General features: G+C 60.1%; 3 protein-coding genes across 4 annotated transcripts in view; 2 read left to right on the top strand and 1 right to left on the bottom strand.

Annotated features, from left to right (window-relative positions):
• Positions 1 to 17498, top strand: part of TOP2A (topoisomerase (DNA) II alpha) — a 27223-nt gene extending 9725 nt beyond the window's left edge. Inside the window, exons 23-37 of the mRNA XM_017834179.1 lie at positions 90 to 290; positions 847 to 1042; positions 2247 to 2338; positions 2495 to 2641; positions 2772 to 2855; positions 2959 to 3159; positions 4065 to 4170; positions 4459 to 4599; positions 5041 to 5185; positions 5319 to 5380; positions 5496 to 5621; positions 6628 to 6821; positions 7256 to 7851; positions 9858 to 9863; positions 17488 to 17498. Coding sequence (XP_017689668.1) covers positions 90 to 290; positions 847 to 1042; positions 2247 to 2338; positions 2495 to 2641; positions 2772 to 2855; positions 2959 to 3159; positions 4065 to 4170; positions 4459 to 4599; positions 5041 to 5185; positions 5319 to 5380; positions 5496 to 5621; positions 6628 to 6821; positions 7256 to 7393 — 1833 coding nt within the window. The 3' untranslated portion in view covers positions 7394 to 7851; positions 9858 to 9863; positions 17488 to 17498. The remainder of the gene's footprint in view (positions 1 to 89; positions 291 to 846; positions 1043 to 2246; positions 2339 to 2494; positions 2642 to 2771; positions 2856 to 2958; positions 3160 to 4064; positions 4171 to 4458; positions 4600 to 5040; positions 5186 to 5318; positions 5381 to 5495; positions 5622 to 6627; positions 6822 to 7255; positions 7852 to 9857; positions 9864 to 17487) is intronic.
• On the top strand, positions 9708 to 10427 carry GJD3 (gap junction protein delta 3). The gene has a single exon (XM_017834054.1). It carries the CDS (start codon positions 9708 to 9710, stop codon positions 10425 to 10427), a length of 720 nt encoding a protein of 239 aa, XP_017689543.1.
• RARA (retinoic acid receptor alpha) overlaps positions 11555 to 20262 on the bottom strand; it is a 22167-nt gene continuing 13459 nt past the window's right edge. Inside the window, exons 1-8 of one of the 2 annotated variants that reach the window (XM_017834181.1) lie at positions 19533 to 19656; positions 14619 to 14767; positions 14365 to 14506; positions 13298 to 13458; positions 13034 to 13210; positions 12753 to 12957; positions 12389 to 12547; positions 11555 to 11925 (exon numbers count right to left, since the gene is read on the bottom strand). In XM_017834181.1, coding sequence (XP_017689670.1) covers positions 11714 to 11925; positions 12389 to 12547; positions 12753 to 12957; positions 13034 to 13210; positions 13298 to 13458; positions 14365 to 14506; positions 14619 to 14767; positions 19533 to 19656 — 1329 coding nt within the window. In that variant the 3' untranslated portion in view covers positions 11555 to 11713. Of the gene's footprint in view, positions 11926 to 12388; positions 12548 to 12752; positions 12958 to 13033; positions 13211 to 13297; positions 13459 to 14364; positions 14507 to 14618; positions 14768 to 19532; positions 19657 to 20262 lie in introns of those variants that run through there. The other variant, XM_017834180.1, reaches the window with a different exon arrangement.

Here is a 20262-nt window from a genome sequence, read left to right as displayed (position 1 = left end):
CAGGGAATTTGCCCTGGGAATGTATAGTCTGCCCTGTAAAGCAAAAAGGGGTTAGTGGGGTTTGGGTCTGACTTTGTTTCTTTTCTCAGACTTACAAAGAGCAGGTTCTGGAGCCGATGTTGAATGGGACTGAGAAGACCCCCCCTCTAATCACAGACTATAAAGAATATCACACAGACACCACGGTGAAGTTCATCGTGAAGATGACTGAGGCAAAACTGGCGGAAGCCGAAGCTGTGGGGCTGCATAAGGTCTTCAAACTCCAAACAAGTTTAACATGCAACTCCATGGTATGTGACAGATTTTGCTGAAGGAATTTCTTGGTTTAACTCAGACTCTGTGGACAGCTGCAGTCGTTGCGTGAAACAAAAATCCTCTTTGGCATTAACCTATTCACTTCGATTTTTCTGCTGTTACTGGTTTTAAATCAGCTTTCAAAGGTCAAGAGCCTGGCTTGGGCGTGGGCCCAGAGTGGATGGTTTGCCTGAAGGAGGCAAAGTGCTCTGAAATCACAGTTTGCAGAACCCTTTGAGCCAGCAGCACGGGCACTGAGCGTCTGGCTCCTGACAATGTGTGAAGCTGGATACAAGATGTTAGTCCTGCACAGAGCCTTAAGATCGAAGTAACCTTAACCCTGCTATGGGTATTCAAAAACGCTGAAATTCTAAAATTGTCTCTGCTGCTGTGCTCACAAACTGAAGTAGTTTCTCAAGTAACACTGATAGGTTTGATAATTTGTCAGTTAATAATTGAGTGATATCATCACACCCGTGTTACGGTTAATTTTCAGTGGGTTTGGAATCAGTTTTATCATCATAATGCCCATGTTCCCTCGTTTTCCTCCAGGTTCTCTTTGACCACGTCGGCTTTCTCAAGAAGTACGACTCTCCCCAGGATATCCTTAAGGAATTCTTTGAGCTCCGGCTCCGATATTACAGTTTGAGGAAGGAATGGCTTATTGGGATGCTGGGTGCTGAGTCTGCAAAGCTGAGCAATCAGGCTCGCTTCATCCTGGAGAAAATAGACGGCAAAATCGTGATCGGTGGGTGTCGTTCTTGGTGACTGGGACTGTGAACTGGGAGAACTGGGTGCCCCCTTGAGCTCTGTCAGCACCCACTCAGCCTCGGGCTGGCTCTTACAAACCACACCAGAGCTTATCTCTGTTCCGGTGACATGCAAGAGGAAAATGCTTCCCAGAGTATCCTTGGTCTGTGTGTGACAATTTTTTGAGAGTAGAATTTTTTTAATAATTTAGCAATAATTTCTATCTATTTCTAACTCGGTAGGAGTGAGAGTTAATTGTGTGTGGTGTTAGGAAGGGGCAGTGTTTGCCGTGAAATGCATTCTTAAGAACCCATATCTCTGTCCCTTATCTTTGTGAACCTCTGCAAAAATATTCCCAATCATGTTCTCAGTGGACCGAGGGTTCAAACTTAGAAGATACCCAAGTAGCAGCATCTGAGAATCATGAGCTAGAAAAAGAAGCAGATCTTTGTTCCCAACATTCACATTTTGCAATCCACTTTTCCCCCCTCGGTGTAAAAGACGGGCTGTGTTTCGCTGCCTTCACGGAGGATGAGGCCAGACAACGTGTCATAAGATGCTTTGTGGTTTGTGTCTGAAGGCAGCCCAGTAATCCCAGCAGCCGAGTCTGTCTGAGCTCAGGAAGAGAAATAATTCCCTTGAAATGCATTTTCTTGGGTTGTTTTTTTTTTTTTTTTTAATAAGTAGTTCCAAGGCTGCCAGAGCTGGTTTCATTTGTATTTGTGTCTCATGGTTGATTGCTTCTGATACCTTAAAAAGGAGCAAATTCCAGCTGAAGCATTTCCAGTGGTTGGGCACTCAGAGCATAAATTTCCCAGGTGATGTCTAATGAGGTGCAAGCTATACCAAGCTACCAGGGCTTTTTTCCTCCACCTGCCTGTTATCATGAAACCTGTTTTATACCATCACACCTTTTTTTCCCAAGTTCAAAACCTGCTTAAACCAGGGGAAATGCCTATGGAAACAAAGAAAAATATTTACAGTGCTCTGGCAGCTACAGGACCAATGCTATCCTGACAAATCACCTCCTAAGCAGGAGCTTTTCAGGTGTTATCCAGGCTCTTCCACATGTCCCAGCTGTGACGAGGAAAGGCTGGTTTGGAGTCCTGTAGGATGCAGGGATCCAAAACTTAAAGCTCATCAGTCGCTCCTGATAGCAAGTGGTAGTCATTGAGTGACAATCCTGAAATGTCTGTTTGCAGAAAACAAACCCAAGAAAGAGCTGATTCAGCTTCTTGTCCAGAGAGGGTACGAGTCTGACCCGGTGAAGGCTTGGAAGGAGTCACAAAACACGGTAATGCCTCGGTCATCCTCAGTACACCCAAGCTGGCTCTGAGGCTTCCTAATCCATACAGAGGCCTCAGGTCCTTTTCTATCCACAGGATTCAATAGCCCTACCCTTGTGTGTCAGGGTATTTGTTGACAATGTTTGTTTCAAATCCATATTCAGGAAGAAGAAAAGGAAGAGGAGGAGGAAGAGAGTGACAAAGAACCAGCTGCAGCTTCTGGCCCAGACTTCAACTACCTGCTGAACATGCCCCTGTGGTATCTGACCAAGGAGAAGAAAGATGAGCTCTGCAAGCAGAGGGATAACAAAGTATGTGCCTTCCTTTGCTTATTAAAAGTGTTAAGTTTATATATAATGTGTTGGGTGGGTTTGTTTTTTTTTTTTTTGGATGGTGGATTGAAATATGTGACTAATGATTTTCATTTATGATTCCCTTTAGCAAAAGGAGCTGGAAAACCTCAAGCGCAAGAGTCCCTCTGACCTGTGGAAGGAAGACCTTGCTGCCTTCGTTGAGGAACTCGATGTATGTCGATGCTCAGTGCAGATGACCCACTCCCTCATCTTACCCACCAGCTCTTTATTGACTTTTGGGGTTTTTCTGTGTTATTTTGTGCCCCCCTCTGCAGGCAGTGGAGGCCAAGCAAGCGGAGGATGAGATGGCGGGGATTGCTGGCAAACCTCTGAAGGTGAAAGGAGGGAAAGCAAAGGTGAAGAAGGCCCAACTGCCAGAAGTGATGCCATCCCCTCATGGCGTCAGGGTTGTTCCTCGGATCACTGCCGAGATGAAGGCAGAGGCAGAGAAGAAGAAAACTAAAAAGAAGATAAAGGTACAAAGGAACATTCCAAATGCTCAGTCTTTCTTTATATTTTCTTCAATGCAGCCCTAAAGAAATGCAAGTCCTTGTTAGCTGGACTTGTCCTGCTGAAGCAGCTGTTCAAGGAGAGGGACAGAACCTTAGGGCTTGGGGAGCACTGGGAAAGGGGGTGTCAGTCTAAAGGACAACAATTCACTAACGTATCAGGAGATGGCTTAGAGGGAAATCTTGACACATCACGGTGTCGGGGTGGGTTGGTAGCTCAGAAATGGAGAGGCAGGTGCAAACATGGTTGTTCTGGGTATCTTGGGAATTTGATAAACCCTTTAGCAGGCAGGAAGCACAGCCAGTAAATTCCCTTCTCCAGAACAGCCTTTGCATTCCCAGCAATGCTTTCAGCCAATTAATGCCATCATTGTTCTCCGTATCAAGGAGATGAAGAAGATTGAACTCTTTTTATAGAACTAGTTGAAATTGTGCCATTCAGCCATTTCCAGCAGAGAAAACTAACCCACCCCCTCACCTGTTTGGCCCTGGAAACCTTTCCTCCACATGGTTCCACCCAACAGTTTTTCCAAATAACTTCCACTGTTGTTTTTATCCCACCCTGTCCAGCTCTGCATCCTCATCTTCCCCCAGGGCCGTCCCAGTGGCAGGACTGGAGCACTTAGGAGTGGGGCCTGAGTTCCTGTTTTTGTTCCTGTTGGGTTTTGCTGTTTTAGTCACCTGATTTGGGGACAGATCCTGTCTGATTTGCAGATCCTGCCTGTAATCAGTTCCACACACAGTTTGTTTCACAGAGTCAGGTTTCTTGTATCACTAACTCTTACACGTCTAAAATAAGCAGCTCCTTCCTCCATCACCCCCCATGCCTCCTCTCCAGGAGCTGACTCACTGTTTGGTATCTGCATCTGCAGAGTGAAAAATCTGAATTTGATGAGAATCAGGATGAAAACACATCCGGAGAGAAGGAGCCTGCAGGCCTGAAGCAGAGATTAGCACAGAAGCTGAAGACTGAGCCAGGTAAATGCTTTGATGTCATTCCCTCAGTAAGAAAGGGAGGGGAAGGGTTGTCAATTTGGTTGTTTGACCTCTTCCTGAAGGTGGTGACCAACACCTGGGATCGGGAGTTTTGGAAAAACTAGGGGAGAAAGAGGTCCTGGATAACAGTCAAGCGGGATAAATTCCTATCTCTCTTTGTTTAAGCCAGAATCCTCTGAATTTAGTGTATTTCTAAGCTGAGCTTGAACTGCTGATCCTGAAGTACACATGGAAGTTTGCTGGCTCATCCTGCCTCCCACTATTTTTCAGGAGCTAAGAGACAGGCCACTCTACCCTTCAAACCAATAAAGAAAACCAAGAAACGAAACCCTTGGTCTGACTCAGGGTCTGATTCAGAGTCTGATTTTGAAGCACCTCCTCAAAGGGAACGAGTGGTTCGTCAGGCAGCAGGTGAGTGAGGACACGGCTGCAGAGAGGGGTAATCTGTGGAGGAGAAAATGGAACAGACTATTTAGGGAGCTCCCAGAGCCTCAGATCACATTCAGAAATGATTTTTAAAAGGCTTCTTTATTTTACTGTCTAAAACAATTAAATATTTCTACCATTTGTGCACACATTCAAGGAAAAGCAGAAAAGGGCATCTAGAGCAATATGGTTATTTGGTTTAATTACACAACTGTCTTGGCAAATTAAACGTGTTGTGGGTGAGGTTGGAAGCCTCCAAATGACAGAACACACTTGTCATTTGGAGTCTTCTCCCTGGCAGTCTCAGCATCTGCTTGTTTTTATCCAGATCTTTATTTTTTAATAACTGCAGCTAAAATATTGAAAAAGAAGCTGAGCTGCATATTGCCAAATGTGTAAAATAACACATCTGTGTCCTTCCATCAGCCAAAGTCAAGACCATGGTCATTTCGGACTCAAATTCCTCCAGCTCTGATGAGGAGTCTGAGTTCCAGGGTGACAGTGCAGGCAGCTCTGAATCGGATACAAACTCCAAGGAAAAGCCTCCTCCCAAGCCCAGAGCTGCTCCCAAGTGAGTATTTCTCCATAGCCACTGAAGATTGGTTGTGCTTAATGCTACACATAAATTCATAGCTCTGGTTTTTTTCAAGGCACCTATTTAGCGCATCATAAACTGAAAAAATACTCGGGGTTTTGTCTTCCAGGGAAAACACTGAAAAAGCAGTGAAAGCTCCCAAGAAAAAGGCAGAGCCAAGCGCTGTCCCCAGTGAGTGAGAGACCTCTAAACCTGTGGATTGTCCCAGAACCCCTTGGGAGTGCAGAGGGCAGAGCAGGGGGGACAATTTGGCTCTTTCAGACTGACTTTGTGCTCCCTTTTCCAGTTCAAGTCCCAGATGTCACTGATGACAACGTGGGCCAGGCTCCCGCTGCTCCCTCTGTCCCAGTGCCGGGCCCCAAGGCTGGGCCCAAAAAACCCTCTGCAGCCAAGAAGGCCGGAGCCACCAAGGGTAAGGGCAGCTCAGCAACATCATTTCTGGAGCACAATTATAATTCCTGTGGGAAACGATCCGAGTGATTTCGCTCGGCGCTCCAGGGCCTGAGCAACTGGAGTTTTCATTTCAGCAAAGATCTGAGGTTTGTGGCAGAGGTTCTCTGGTTGTTGTCATGTTTAAGAGGTCTGTTTCCAAACATATCATGTTCTAGTTCATGTTGGACATGCTTGGAGGGAGGGAGTCTTAGTTTGGGAACAGGAAAAGTGAATGCTTCCTACAGGGCTATGTAATACTTGGCAGGAATAATCCGGGTGGAATTTGTGTCTTGCAGTCTATGTCTTACTTTGTGTCTTTTTGGGAAGAAAGCAGCCTGGGAGCTTCCCAGGAGGCAGAAAAGCTTTTTGGGGCAGTTTGATGTATCCAGTGCTGGCTCCACCTCGTCCATCTCTGGCATTTGACTTGTGGGGTTTTTTTTAAACTAAACTGCCCAAACTTTGTCAGATTTTGACGCTGGTTTGCATATTCCAAATGGAAGCAACTGGGCGTTAATCCCAGCAGGAAAGTAGTGTGTTACTTCCACTCCTAAACTGAGAAAGCCTGTTGTCCTTCAGAAATGAGCTGAACTGGGAGATGTGCTTCAAGATGCTCTTAAAAAATGTCAAAATGTAGGTAAGAAAGAATCCCCAAGTGGGAAATTCCTTCCTCCCTGTGCAGGACTTTGAAGGTCTGAGGTGGGCCACAGATCCTTGAGAGTCCAGAACTTTTCAAACTGAAATAGTCTGTAAATTGCTTTGGGGACCTTTTTAATTTGATCCTCTAAACGTAGCGGAACTGAGCAGATAAACAGCCTCATTCCTCATCACCCGGGGAAGAGAGATCTTTCTAGAAACCCCGGCTTCAAACGGAGGCGACCTGCGCGCTGACCCCTCGGCAGCGCCGAGCCTGTTTGTGTTGGAAGTAATTCCCAAGCTGGGAACGAGAGAGGAGCGAAGCAGGGATTTAACACCACGTTCTGTTCCAGAGAACCAGCCCTCCATCATGGACATCCTGGCCAAGAAAAAGGCTGCGCCCAAGCCAGCGGCGAAGGAGGGACCCCCGCGCGCCAAGGGCGACAACGCCAAGGGGAGGAAGGCCGTGAAGAGGCAGCCGAGCTCCTTGGATTCGGATTCCGATTTGGATATTGGCTCGAAGCCTTCCAAATCCGTGGCATCAAAGGTTTGTGCCCTGCACCCGTCGGTGCCAGGGGATCCACAGGGAGCGGGGTCGGTTCTGGCAGGAAAAGCCGGTGGAGGTTAAAAGCCTCTGCCTGCCTGTGGGGAACAGGGTGGTCACAGAATCGTGGAATCTCCTGAGCTGGAAGGGACCCCCAAGGATCATGGAGTCTGACTCGTGGCCCTGCCCAGGACACCCCAACAATCCCCCGTCTCTCCCTGAGAACGTTGCCCAAACACTCCTGGAGCTCTGGCAGCCTTGGGGCCGTGCCCACTGCTCTGGGGAGCCTGGTCAGTGCCAACCACCCTCTGGGGGAAGAACCTTTCCCTAATAAGGGCCAGACACCCACTGTACCTGTGGCACAGCGGGCTTGTGATGCTTACTGTTGTTCCCTGGGGATGCTCAGATCCATGACTCCTTCCCTGCTTTCCCTGCAGAAATCCAAGCTGCAGGATGACACCTTCACCGCTGAGCCCAGTGCCAACAGCCCCGTAGCCCAGCCCCAGGCCAGACCTGGCCGTGCCAAAAAGCCCGTCCAGTACCTGGAGGAGTCCTCAGAGGATGACATGTTTTGAGGTTTTAGGACAATTTTAAACTCCTGACCCACAAAGAGCTTTCAGCAGAGCTCTGGAGCTCCCACCAACGACCACCTCAGCCTAGGAAATCATCTCCAAATACAAGCCCCTCCAAAAATGTTCGTTACAGGTGAACACAGCTCGTTTTTTCTTGGTTTTAAATAATTTAGATTTGTTGAAACAAGAACATCCCCTTTTTTGTGAGCACTGGAGCCACGTGCCCAGTGAGTGCTGCCGCACTTCCCTCTTCCCTGTTATTTGACACTTTGTGGTCATTTTAGTGTTAAAGTTGACTTCAGAACATGCCAAATTTTTTAAAATTGATGCAACCCTCATGAAATATCTTAAAATACTAAAATATACAAACTTAACTCCACCACCTGACACAGGTGAGCTGGAGCCATTTTTTCATCAATTCTCCCTGTAAATATTTTTTGTGTTTTTCTTTGTTGTCCTGAGTTTGTCTTTTTTTAATATTTGTCTAATAAAAGTGTTTATATTTATTTTCTTCACTGAATTTGAGTGTTTGTTTTTAGGAAAATAACCACTGCAGAGCTTGTGCTAAGCCCTCCCTCCCTCTGCCAGAGCAGAGGGTTTGGCACAAGCTCTGGGGGTGTTGGGCTGGTTGGCCACTTCCCCACTGGTTGTGGCCACTGTGGCTCCCCAGCCAAATTCCTGTGAACACCCCTGTTGTCCCCAGCACGGGAGGAGCTGCTGGGCCAGAGCAGCTGTGGCTGCCCCATCCCTGGCAGTGTCCAAGGCCAAGCTGGACGGGGCTTGGAGCAACCTGGGATAGTGGAAGGTGTCCCTGCCCATGGCAGGGGGTGGGACTGGATGGGCTTTGAGGTCCCTTCCAACCCAAACCATCCCATGATTCCATGAAGCCCCAGGGCCCCCCACACTATCGGTGCTTTGCTGGAACCCAGTCAAGTGTGGAAAGCACTGTCAGATTTTCCACTGGCTCTGGAGAGTGTCTCCGGCGCGTCCCCTCCGAGGGCCGGGCTATTTACGGCTCCTCTGCTGCAGAACCGTTGTCACAACCCGGGACGAGGCCACGGGTGGGTTGTGGGGCTGCTCCCAGAACCCCAGCACCACCCAGACGTGGAGGGAGAGCTCTGGGAACACACAGAGTGCACCACAGTGTCCGTGCCAGGGGTTTCCCCATTCCAAAATCTCCTTGGGTGGGGTGTTGGAGGTGCTGCTGAATGGGAGCTGAGCTGTGGGATGCCAGGGGCACTGTGACCCACCAGGGGCACTGCATGTCCCCAAGGGGCAAAGAGGGTGACCTGTGTTGTCCAGGCTCTGCTCCTGTTACTGGAAAGGGGATTTGAGGTGCTGGCAAAGGCCATTGGTGCCACCCTGGCCAGGCAGGGGCTGGTGGGAGCCCAGCCATGGCATGGGGGATTTCTTGCAGGTATCATGCGTGACAGAGCCATGGGAAGATCCATGGGACCCCTGACAGCCTGGGCACAGTGTCCTGGGTCAGGGAGGGCCAGTGCCAGCCATGAGCATCCCCTGGGCACCATGGGGCAAAGCCCAGCCCCCAGCAGGAGCTGTGCTACCACGGCTGGGTGCACCCAGGCTCTGACGGGTCCGGGGGGCAATGCCAGCACTGGGGGAGCCTTTTGGGGGCCGAATGCTGTGGCTTGGGGACCTGAGGCCCTGCAGGTTTAGGGAGGCCAAGGTTTGGGGGCATTTCTGCACAGAGGGGGCCACTGCCCCTGCACCAACCTGTGCCCTGGGCAGCTCCCAGCCCTGGGCAGGGGCAGCGTTTGTCCATGAGACCCCCACCACCACCACCTCCCCCCCAGCAGTTCCAAGCCCTTCCCTCCTCTCTGCGTGCCCCTGTGGCTGCTCTGTCCCTTTAAAAGGACTCCAGGCGTGGCTGTGGGACCGTTATCCCAGCCCAGCCGGACAAGGGACCGGACAGTCCCGGACAGCCCTGGACAGCCGGCGCCAGCCGCGCTGGCACACCGTGGACCGCAGCCTCCGCAGGTACCGGGGCGCTGGGGGGGCTCCTGGGATTTGGGGGGACAAGGGATGGGGAACATGCTGGTCTTGCTCCAGTTGGTGTCCTTGGACCCATCCCTGGGTCCCTGGGGAGGGAATTCTAGGCACAGCGGATGCCCGGGGACACTTGTGACAGGGCTGAGCTGGGCTGGCACTGCCCGGCCACCCTCCCGTGAGTGGGGACATCGTGGTGCATTCAGGAATGGCAGGAGGATGGAGAGCTGGAGGGGCCATGTTGCCACTGGGGCCTGACCTCACGGGCACGGCGACCCCCCAGCGCTGACCCCGCTCCCACAGCACGGCCATGGGCGAGTGGGGCTTCCTGAGCTCGCTGCTGGACGCCGTGCAGGAGCACTCGCCCATGGTGGGCCGCTTCTGGCTGGTGGTGATGCTCCTCTTCCGCATCCTGGTCCTGGCCACGGTGGGCAGCGACGTCTTCGAGGACGAGCAGGAGGAGTTCGTGTGTAACACGCAGCAGCCGGGCTGCAAACCCGTGTGCTACGACGCCGCCTTCCCCATCTCCCACTATCGCTTCCTCGTCTTCCACGTCGTCGTGCTCTCGGCGCCCGCCGCCCTCTTCGTCATCTTCGCCGTGCACCAGGCGGCCAAGCCGGGGCGCGGGGGGGCCCCGGGCCAGCGCGCCCGCCGCCTGCAGCCCTTCTACGTGGGCAGCGTGGTGGCCCGGATCGCCGCCGAGCTGGGCTTCCTGCTGGGCCAGGCTCTGCTCTACGGTTTCAGGGTGCAGCCGCTCTTCGTGTGCCACCGCCGGCCCTGCCCGCACCACGTCGACTGCTTCGTGTCCCGCCCCACCGAGAAAACCGTCTTCATCCACTTCTACTTCGTGGTGGGGCTGGTGTCGGCGCTGCTCAGCCTGGCCGAGCTCGCCCACCTCCTGCGCAAGGGCCCCCCGGTGCGGGCTGGCTGCTGCCCCCGGCCACAGGAGCGGGGCCCGGCACCCGGGCAGCCGGCGGGGGCTGTGGCAGAGCCGTGTTGTCCCCCCCCACGGGGGGACCTCACCGTGTAACCGGCCCTGGGCTGCCACTGCTGCCACGAGCCGTGGCCGTGGCAGCCGGGCCCCGGTGCCCCCAGTGCCCCCCGGTTCCTGTTATGGGCGGTGGATGGGCCTCTCTTGGCAGCTGCTGGAAAAAAAATATGGACAAAAGGAAGACAAACAGGTCCCATCCCTGTGCAGTGGCAGGGATGTCCCTTCCCACCCTGCCTGCCCCCAGCCACGCATGAGGGGCCAGAGCTGTCCCCACACCCTGTGCTGGGGGTGTCACAAATGCTCTCAGGCTGGCCCTGGGCATTGGGAGACACAAGTGTGGCATCAGGACTGGGAAGGGCAGAGCTTTTGGGATGCTGGGGGGACCCCAAAGGGTTCTGCTCCAGCCCAGCCTCTGGGGATGGCCAGAGCCAGGAGGGCAGATGGGGGGGTCCTGGGGTACCCTCCTGCAGCAAAGAACCCTCCCCCCAGCAGGGGTGCCACAGCCTGGCCATCTCCCCACCCCTGCACCCCAACCTCCCCCAGTACCCCACAACAAGAACGAGCCAGGCACTAGAATAAATAAACTTTATTCTGGAGCCAGCCCCCACCCCATCCCCCCTCCCCCCCATCCTCCCCGTGCCGGCAGGGCCGGGCCCCCCCTCCCCACGAGGCCGGGGCTGGCACCGCCACGTGCCCCCCCACAGCCCCCTCCCCGCCTGGGGGGGCCGGGGCAGGGCCCGCCCGGTGCCCCCCGACTCTAAATCCACTAAAATCTCAACAACAACAAAAAAAAAAATTTAATAATAATAAACCGTGTGCCCCCCCCCGCCCCTCCCCCGGCAGCGCCCGCCGTGCCCCCTCCACCTGCACAGGCCTAAAAACCCCTCCAAACTTTTACAAAGGTTTTAAAACGTATTTATAGATATTTATAGATATTTATATATATATACTTTGCTTTCTTTTCTCTTTTAAATGACTCTGCTTCCTCGGCGTGCGGGGCTGTCCGGGGTGCCCCCCCCACCACGGACGGCCGGGGCGGAGCGAGGGGCGGGGGGAGAAGTGGCTCGGTGGTCGCGATCCCGTGGGTGCTGGTGCTGGTGGGGCCGGGGCGTCCCCGGGGCCGCGGCCGAAGGTCCCCGCGCCCCTGAAATGTGACTCAACCAACGCGCTGGGCCCGGGGCTGGGGGGGCTCCCCGCGGGGGCCGCTCCGGCGGGGGGGCTGCCGAGGAGTCCGCCCCGTGGGGGGGCTGCAGCCGGGCCGGGGCGTGGGGCCCCCGCCGTGTCCGGCCGTGCCGGGCTCTGTCCTGGTGCGCGCCGGGCGCGGGTCACGGCGAGTGCGTGGCCGGGCTGCTGCGGTTGGAGCTGGGCGAGAGGCTGGGGCTGCAGCTGCCCGGGGGGGGCCCCAGGCTGCCCCCGCGGGGGCCGCCCGCCTGCCCCCCCAGCGTGTCCATGCCCTCCGAGTTCTCCAGCATCTCCTGGATGAGCGGCGGCATCGAGCCCGGGATCTCCATCTTCAGCGTGATCACCCGCTCGGCGCCTGCGGGAGGGTTCGGGGTCAGCACCCCCAAAGTGGCACCCCCAAAAGCTGGCGCTCCCAAACCAGCACCCCAAAAAATGGCGCCCTAAAAACTGGCACCCCCCAAAACCCAGCGCCCTTGAAATTGGCACCCCAAAAATGGCACCCCCCAAAACGGCACCCTGAAATTGGCACCCCTCCCGAAGTGGCACCCAAAAACTGTCACACCCAAACTGGCACCCAAAAAACTGGGAGGGCCAAAACCAAACTGCCACCCCCAAACTGGCACCCCTCATCTGCACTGGTCCCTGAGTGCTGGGGACAACGGTCCCTCCCCAGCATCCCTGGAAGGTGCACTGCTGGGGGTGTCCCCCAATTCTTTGTCCCCTCCAGAGGATGCTGAGTGACCTGGGCCCACCAACACCCCTGGGATGCTCCCCAGGATCCAGAGCCACAGGAGTGGCCGCCCCCTCCTCAGCCTCACCCTTGGCGCTGATGCTGCGCAGGTCCGTGATCTTCATGAGCATCTTGGGGAACATGTGGGGCTTGTTGGGCCTCCTCTTCCTCACATAGATCTTCAGCGCCTCCAGCAGTGGCTCCTGCAGCTTGTCCACCTTGTCGGGCTGCTCCAGGTCCTGGCGGTCTGGGGAGTGGGCACGCAGTGGTTAGAATGCAGGGCAGCACATCCTGGTATCCCCCCTTGCCCCCTGATTCAGACCAGCTCCTGTGGGGTCACCATTTGGGTTCCATATGGGGTCTCCTTGCTCAGCCATCAGGGGAGGACAGCCCAGGGGGCCCGGGGGGCGCCGGGCAGGGGCCCATCCCTGCACCCCCAGCCCAGCACCCACCTCCGCAGATGAGGCAGATGGCACTGAGCAGCCCCGTCTCGGCGTCGTCCATCTCCAGCGGCAGCAGCTGGTTGGCGAAGGCGAAGACCAGGTCGGTGAGGGGCCCGAACCCCGCGTTGTGCATCTGCGTGCGGTTCAGCGTCAGCCCGTCCGAGAAGGTCATGGTGTCCTGCTCCGGCGTGTAGCGCGTGCAGATCCGCAGGATCTGGAGGGGCGAGGCCGGGGGGGCTCAGCCTGGTGTCCCCTCCCCGTCCCCTCCCTGTCCCTGTCCCCGCGCTCACCAGGATGTCGAGGCAGGCGGCTTTGAGGAGGGTGATCTGGTCAGCGATGGTGAGCGTGGTGAAGCCAGGGAGCTGCTTGGCGAACTCCACCGTCTTGATGATGCACTTGGTGGACAACTCGCTGAACTTGTCCCACAGGTCGATGTCCAGGGACACCCGCTGCTCCGAGCTGTTGTTCTGCAGTGGGACGTGGGACGTGAGGGCACGGAGGGGGTGCCGCCCGCCCCAGCCCCCCCAGACCCTCTGGGACCCCCCGACACTCACCGTAGTGTATTTGCCGAGCTGGCAGAGCGCGGGGAAGGTCTCCTGGTGGGCTTTGCGCACCTTCTCGATGAGCTCCTCCACCTCAGGGGTGATGATGTAGCTCTCCGAGCACTCCGGCTTGGGCACATCCTTCTTCTTCTTATTCCGGTCATTGCGGACGGCTGTGGGGACAGCAGGGTCAGGGTCACCTGTCCCCAAAGCCACTCAGACCCTGCCCAGGATGGGGGGGCTCAGCCCCACCACGCTCTGTCCCCTCAAGGCAGGATGGGGACCTGCCACCAGCAATGGGCAGGGCCATGGTGACAAGTGACCAGTGGATTCCTTAAAACAACCCCCAAGTCATTAGGAGTAATTAGGGGTGACCCTGTACCCCTGGGGGGTGCCCACCCCCGTCACCATGGGGACTGTGCTCAGCTCGGCTCTGCTAAGCCAACAGAGCAGAGAAGGACCCCAGGGACAGAAATGGCAGCTGAGCCATCACTTGGTGAGGGGCCCATGGAGGGGACCCCAGGGATGGCAGCTGGGGAGGGGGGAGCAGCTGGGAGCAGCCCTGGCCCCAAGGGGCTCAGCCTCTGTGGGCTGGGGGGGCCCGGACCCCCTGTAGGTGCAGAGTGAGCCCCTGGGATGCTGAAACCCCCCCCTGCAGTGCCCAGCTCCGCCCGCCTCTGCCAGCCCCTCTCGGGGGTCCTGGGCCCCCAGGGGCCGGCAGATGGGGCAGGACTCGGGGAGGCAGCTGCGCCCCTGCAGCCCAGGCCCCCGGGCACCCACCACGGGGGCACAGCCGGGCACCATGACAACTGCCAGCAGAGCCAGGAGGCCTCATCGGCATCATTTATCTCTGACACTATCAATCACGCGTTGCCCGGGCAACTGCCGAGCTGTGACACAATCCCAGGGGGTCCCCATCCACCCCCGGGGCCTCGCTGGGCACACGGTGGGGGCTGCTGGGATGGCCCATCACACACGGAGCCCCCCAACTGGGACAACAGGCAGGGTGTCCCCAACACTGCCCCATCACTGACCCCATCCCCGACTCCATCCCTGTCCCCGTCCCTATCCATACTCACACTCCTTGGACATTCCGACTTCGAAGCACTTCTGGAGCCGGCAGTACTGGCACCGGTTGCGCGTCACCTTGTTGATGATGCAGTTCTTGTCCCGGTGGCACGTGTACACCATGTTCTTCTGGATGCTGCGGCGGAAGAAGCCCTGGGGACCCCAAACGCCCCGGTCAGCGCCCAGCATGGGGACCCCGGGCACCCCAGGGAGCCCGGGGAGCTGTGGGGACTGTGGGGACAGCGGGGACAGAGGCAGCACTCACCTTACAGCCCTCGCAGGCGCTCACCCCGTAGTGGTACCCCGAGGACTTGTCCTGGCACACAAAGCAGGGCTTGTAGATGCGGGGCAGGGGCGGGGGCGAGGGGGGGCTGGGCACGATCTCCTCCGAGCTGGTGCTCTGCGTCTCCACCGCTGTGGGCAAACGGGTGGCAATCAGGGCACGGAGCCCCCTCCAGGCAGGGACCCCCCACCCCGCACCCCAGGGCTATCCCCAGGTTCTGGGGGTCCCGGCAGCCCCGGCCCCGCGCTGCCCACCCCGGCCCCGGCGCCAGGTCGAGCGGGGCCAGCGGGGAGAGGACGCGAGCTGGGAAGATGCAACGTGACATTTCCAGGTCACGGAGACGATGTGGAATTCAGGCAGACAAAAAAAAAAATAAAAAGGGAAAAAAAGCAAAGAAAAGGACTGGGATCCCAGGAGCCCCCAGTCTGGGCGGTGCTGCCGGTGGATGGGGGGATAGAGGGGTGCAGGGCTGGCATGGGGAGGCATCAGTGCCACACATCCCCTCACACATGTGGCCACATGTACAGTGTGACCCCTCCTACATACAGGGTGACCCCCACAGCAAAAACATGGCCCTCAGGAGGGGATGGGCACGGTGGCACCCAGCTGGCACCACACAGTCCTCTGGCAGGGGACATCTCTGAGGGCAGCCCCTGGCCACCATGTGCTGCAATGGCATTGTGAGCATGGGGGACACAGTCAGTGCCCCCTGCACCCCAAAACCTCGTGGGACATTCCTGTCCCCTCTTCCTGCACCCCAAAACCTTGTGGGCTGTGCCTGTTCCCCCTCCTGCACCCCAAAACCTGTTTAGGATGCACCAGTTCCCCCTGCTGCACCCCAAAACCTCGTGGGACATTCCTGCTCCCTTCCTGCACCCGAAAACTTTGTGGGATGACCCAGCTCCCTCCTGCCCCCACAGGAACACCTCTGTCCTCCAGGATCCCCTGGGAGGTGCCTGAACCCCCCAGGCCAAGCCCCATTCCCCTTCCCTGTGCACCCCCAGCACTGGGGGGGGCTCAGCACCATCAGGGTGCAGCCCCTGGCATTGGGGGGGCTCAGCACCATCAGGGTGCACTCCCAGCACTTGGGGGGTTCAGCACAGTTGGGGTGCAGCCCCTGGCACTGGGGGGGTCTCAGCACAGTCGGGGTGCCCCCCCAGCACGGGGCACAGCCAGGCAGGGGTTAAAGAGCTCCCCGGCTGCTCCGGGATGTTTGCGAATGTTTTTCTGCAGCGGAGCCAAGCGAACCAGTCAAACAGGATATTAAAGGCCGGGCCCTGGGGGGGAGCCCGCCCCCCCCCCCCCCCCCCCCCCCCCCCCCCCGCTCTGCCGGCCCCTGCACCCCAAAAAGGGCCCCACGGCCGCCCGAGTCCCCCCAGGGCCGGGGAGCCGCCAGGAGGCCCAGCCAGGGACACCCATCCCGGAGGAGGAGTCCCAGTGGGGTGGGGGACCAGGGGGGGTGATGGGTGAGAGGTGGGGGTCCCCAGCTGGGCTGTGCCAACAGCCCCTCACCAAAGGCCAGGGACTCCAATGGGGCCAGGGAGGAGACAACGGGACAAAGCCACCCCTGGCACTTGTCCCCAGGCTCCAGCAGGGACAGGGGTGTGACAGGAGTGTGCAAGGCACGAGGGGACCGCGAGGGGTGGGATATGTGGGCACGGAGGAGCGTGTGAGTGTGCGGGGTGAGGTACGAGCGTGTGGGGTGGGATATGAGTGTGTGGGGTGGGATTCAAGTGTGTGGGGTGGGATATGAGTGTGCAGGGCGGGAGGGGGTGTGCGGGGTGGGACACGGGCGCGGGGGCGAGCGCGCCGGGCAGAGCTCCCGGGCGGCGCTGAATAAATCACCGCTGCCACTCGAGGGAGCGGAGCCATTAAAGTGACTGAGCGAACGTCGTCTATAATTTATCGCCTCTTTTATATAATTTAAGAACTTCCTCGTGGAGAGCTGCACTCACAAAACGCGGATTTGACAAGATTTTGATGTGCTCGGTGCAGAGGGGGGAGGGGACCCGGCTCCCCCCGCGTCCCTGCGCTGGCGGAGCTGCGCCAGCACCCCGGGAATCCCCTGCCACCCCCGGCACCGGCAAAGGGACTGCGGTGCCACCGCGGAGGGGACACGGACACAGGCGCAGCCGCCAGCCTGGCCAGCTCCTCGGGAGCTGCTCATGGTGGCATCGGGCCTGGGTGCCCTTCGCGCCCTGGGGAGGACATGGAGCAGCACCCAAAGGTGCTGAGCGGGCAGGATGGGTGCAAACCTCCCCCGCTCCCGCGGGGCTCGGTGAGGGGGTGCAGCTGGGGACACGGGGGACCTCAACGCCCAGGCTCGCCCCCTCCCCCAGCCCGCTCCCCCCGCAGCAGGGGGGACCCCGGCATCCCCCCCGGCCGCGGCAGCGGAGCGCGGCTCCAGCTGCAGACCAGATGCTGCGGCTCCACCGGATCCCGGGTGAACGCGCCGCCCCCGCCCGCGGCCCCGCCGGCTGCTTCCTGCCCGCGCCGGGGGACCCCGGGGCACCCCGACACCCGCACCCCCGCCCTGGCGTGGGAAAGCGCCCGCGGGGACACCCCGCGTGCCAGCGCCCGCGGGGACACCCGGGCCGGGCCGCCGCCACCCCCGCCAGCACCCGGCCATGGCTCCGGGACAGACCGTGGCAGGCGGAGCGGGGGGACGGGGGCAAAGCCCACCCAGGGGTCGCAGCGGGGGTCACCGGGGGTCCCCACGGGCCCGGTGCGGCGGCAGTGCCGTGCCAGGGATCACAGGCCCCACAGGAGGGTGGGCGCCCACCCAGAGCTTCCCTGCGGATGAGGATCCCACGTGCCCCAGATTCCTGCGCCTCTGCAGGAGAAGGGGGAGGGAAGAGGGTCCCAGGAGCCCCGAGCCATGGGGTGCCCTAGTGTGTGGGGGCGCCTGGTCCTGCCCACGTCCACCGGTCACTGCCTGGTCCCCAGGGGCCATCCTACCCAGAACCCGGGCTCTGTCCCCCGCCAGCACCAGGGTCTGGCCTCCCCAAACCCCAGACACACCCATCTGTGACCCACAGCTCCTGCGAGGCCATGTGAGGCCACCCCGTGCCCAGCAGGGTGGTGCCACGCACAACCCTACCCACATACCCTCCCAAAACACCCACAGCACCCCAAAACCCTCCCTGCAGCATACAGCCCCCCACGGGCAGGGGGTGCCCACCGCCTCGGTGGGCTCCTACAAGCCCCTCCGCAGCCCTCGGGGGTTGCCTCGTGCCTCAGTTTCCCTGGTCGTGGTGTGGCCCCTGCCCTGCTGGGGAGGGTGGGCGGGCTCCCCGTGCCCTCCGGGGCAGCTCTGGCCCCTGTGCCAGCACGGCGATGTCCCGCCGGGCAGGGCAGGGCAGGGCCGCGCCGGGCCAGCTGCCAGCGCCACGGGGCCAGCGGGCACAGCCACAGCTGCCTCTGGGGAAACTGAGGCACGGCACGGCCCCGACAGCAGCGAGCCCTGCCGCGGGCTGGCACCCCCGGGGCTGGGGAGACACGGCACCTCGTGTGACGTCGGGCACGGGGCACCCTGCCAGGGAGTCCCGCCAGCGCCCGCCGCCCACACGCCCGCCAGGTCACGGTCACCGTGACCAGGGCCCCGAGGTGCCCTGGCCTGGGCAGGGGACCCGCGTCCACCCAGCACTGCGGCCCACGGGGGGGCTCCGGACTAGGGGGGGGCACAAAGGGGGCATAACAGCCCCCAGCTACCCTGTTCAGGACAGTCGGAGCCAAGGGGTGCACTGGAGCTAAGGGGTGGCACTGGAGCCCTGGACCCCCCTGCCCACCCTGCCTGCGCGGGGCCTCGGAGGCAGCCCCCGCCTTTACAGAGGCAGCGGGAGCCCCCGCGTGTCCCCGGCGCAGACAAAGGCCCTTCGGCCGCGCTCGGTGCCAGCGCAAAGGTCGAGCGGCCCCGAGACAATGGGGGGAGTGAGACGGGGGGGCCACGGCCACGCACCCCCCGGGCAGCGCCGGCCACGGGCACCCCACGATGGGCCTCCCACGATGGACCCCCCTGCCCTTGTCGGGGTGAAAGTTCCACAGAGCAGGACTTTCTTTCCCCAGGCCATTGTGGTGGCCCCTGAGTGCCAGCACAGCGGCTGCCCACTGTGGGGGCGCGGGACCCCTCTGGCCCCCCCAAGCCCCACTCGCCCCCCGCGCCGTGGGCACAAAGCACAGGAGGGCCCCACAGCCTCCCTTTTGGGGGGAGTCCCCAGGCTGGTCGGCACTTGGGGTGCGCTGCCCGTGTCCCTCCGCTGCCCACCCCGGTGCAGCAGTGTCTCCACGCTCCCCGTGCCCCCCCTCTGCACAGGGCACGGGATAGGGGGGACCAACGGGGGACACCCCGCCGTGACCCCTCAGCGGCAACAAGACTGGCCAGGCCCCACATCCAGAACCCTCCGGCCCAGGGGGACCCCCCCGATCCCCGGCAGGGTGGGGAGGCCAGGCTGGGGCTCCCCCTCGCCTGAGCAGCAGCGGCGGCTCCGTCTGTAGTTAATTGGATTTTCCCGGAGCCTTTATCAGGAGGGAACGAAATTCCCGGCGGAGACGGCGCTGCCCGGACCCTGCTGCGGGAAGCGAGGGCGAGAGGCGACCCCCCGGGCCCTCCTCACCGGACTCGGCCTGGGTGTCCCGACTCCCCCCGAAATGAGAACGGGGGTGTTTACGGAGCCCGGCGGCATCTGCGCAAGGAGCGGGTGGGGGACTAAACCCCGCACCCCCCTAAGACCAGCAACCAACTCAGCCCCCCGCCGGCGGCCAAGCCCCCCGCACCCAGCCCCGCACCCCGCACCCAGCCCCGCAGTCCCGTCCCCCCCCCTTCGGGTTTCGGGGCCGCTCCCCCCGGCCCGATGCGGCGGTGAGGGGCCCGCCCGCCCCCGGCGCGCAGGTACCTACAGCGGCCGGAGCTGCTCCAGGGCGGGGGGCGGCGGGGGGGGCAGCCCCGGGGGCCCGGCCCGTAGAAATCCATGCGGAGGAAGGGGCCGGGGGGCAGCCCCGCCACCGCCGCGCCCTCGTACATGGCCCCGGGGCGGCGGGGGCGGCTCCCCCGGCCGGGGCGGCCCCGGGCGGTCAGTGCCCCCCCCCGCGCCCCCGGGGCGCCCCGCGCCGCGCGTCCATCGCCCCGCGGAGCGGCCCCGCCGCTCGCTCCGCGCCCGGGCGGCGGGAGGAGGAGGAGAGGGAGGAGGAGGAGGAGGAGAGGGAGGAGGAGGACGAGGAGGAGGAGGCGGGGGGAGGGGAGGAAGGCGCAGCCCCGCCGGCTCTGCGGCTCCGCCAGCCCCGGTCCCTCCCGGCACCCGCCGCCTCCCCGCGCTTAACCCGCTCCGCGCCGCGGGGCCGCCCCGGCACCCGCACGGGAGGGGACATGGACATGGGACACGGACACGCGGGGGGGGGCGCGGGGCCGGGAACACGGACGTGCAGAGGGGCCCGGACATGCCGTGGGGGCACGGACGCACGGGGGTGACGGACACGCGTGGGGACACGGGGAGGGGACACGGACACGCGGGGTGAAAGGGACACACAGGGAGACACGGACACGCAGGGGAGAAGTGGACACACGGAGGGGGTACGGACACACAGGAGGAAAGGGACGCGCAGGGGGACACGGACACGAGGGGGCAGCGCC

The sequence above is a fragment of the Lepidothrix coronata genome, unplaced genomic scaffold (genome assembly GCF_001604755.1).
Source record: "Lepidothrix coronata isolate B3197 unplaced genomic scaffold, Lepidothrix_coronata-1.0 Scaffold229, whole genome shotgun sequence".
NCBI lineage: Eukaryota > Metazoa > Chordata > Aves > Passeriformes > Pipridae > Lepidothrix > Lepidothrix coronata.
The sequence above is the reverse complement of the archived record's forward strand: the minus strand, read 5'-3'. Positions and strand labels throughout refer to the sequence as shown.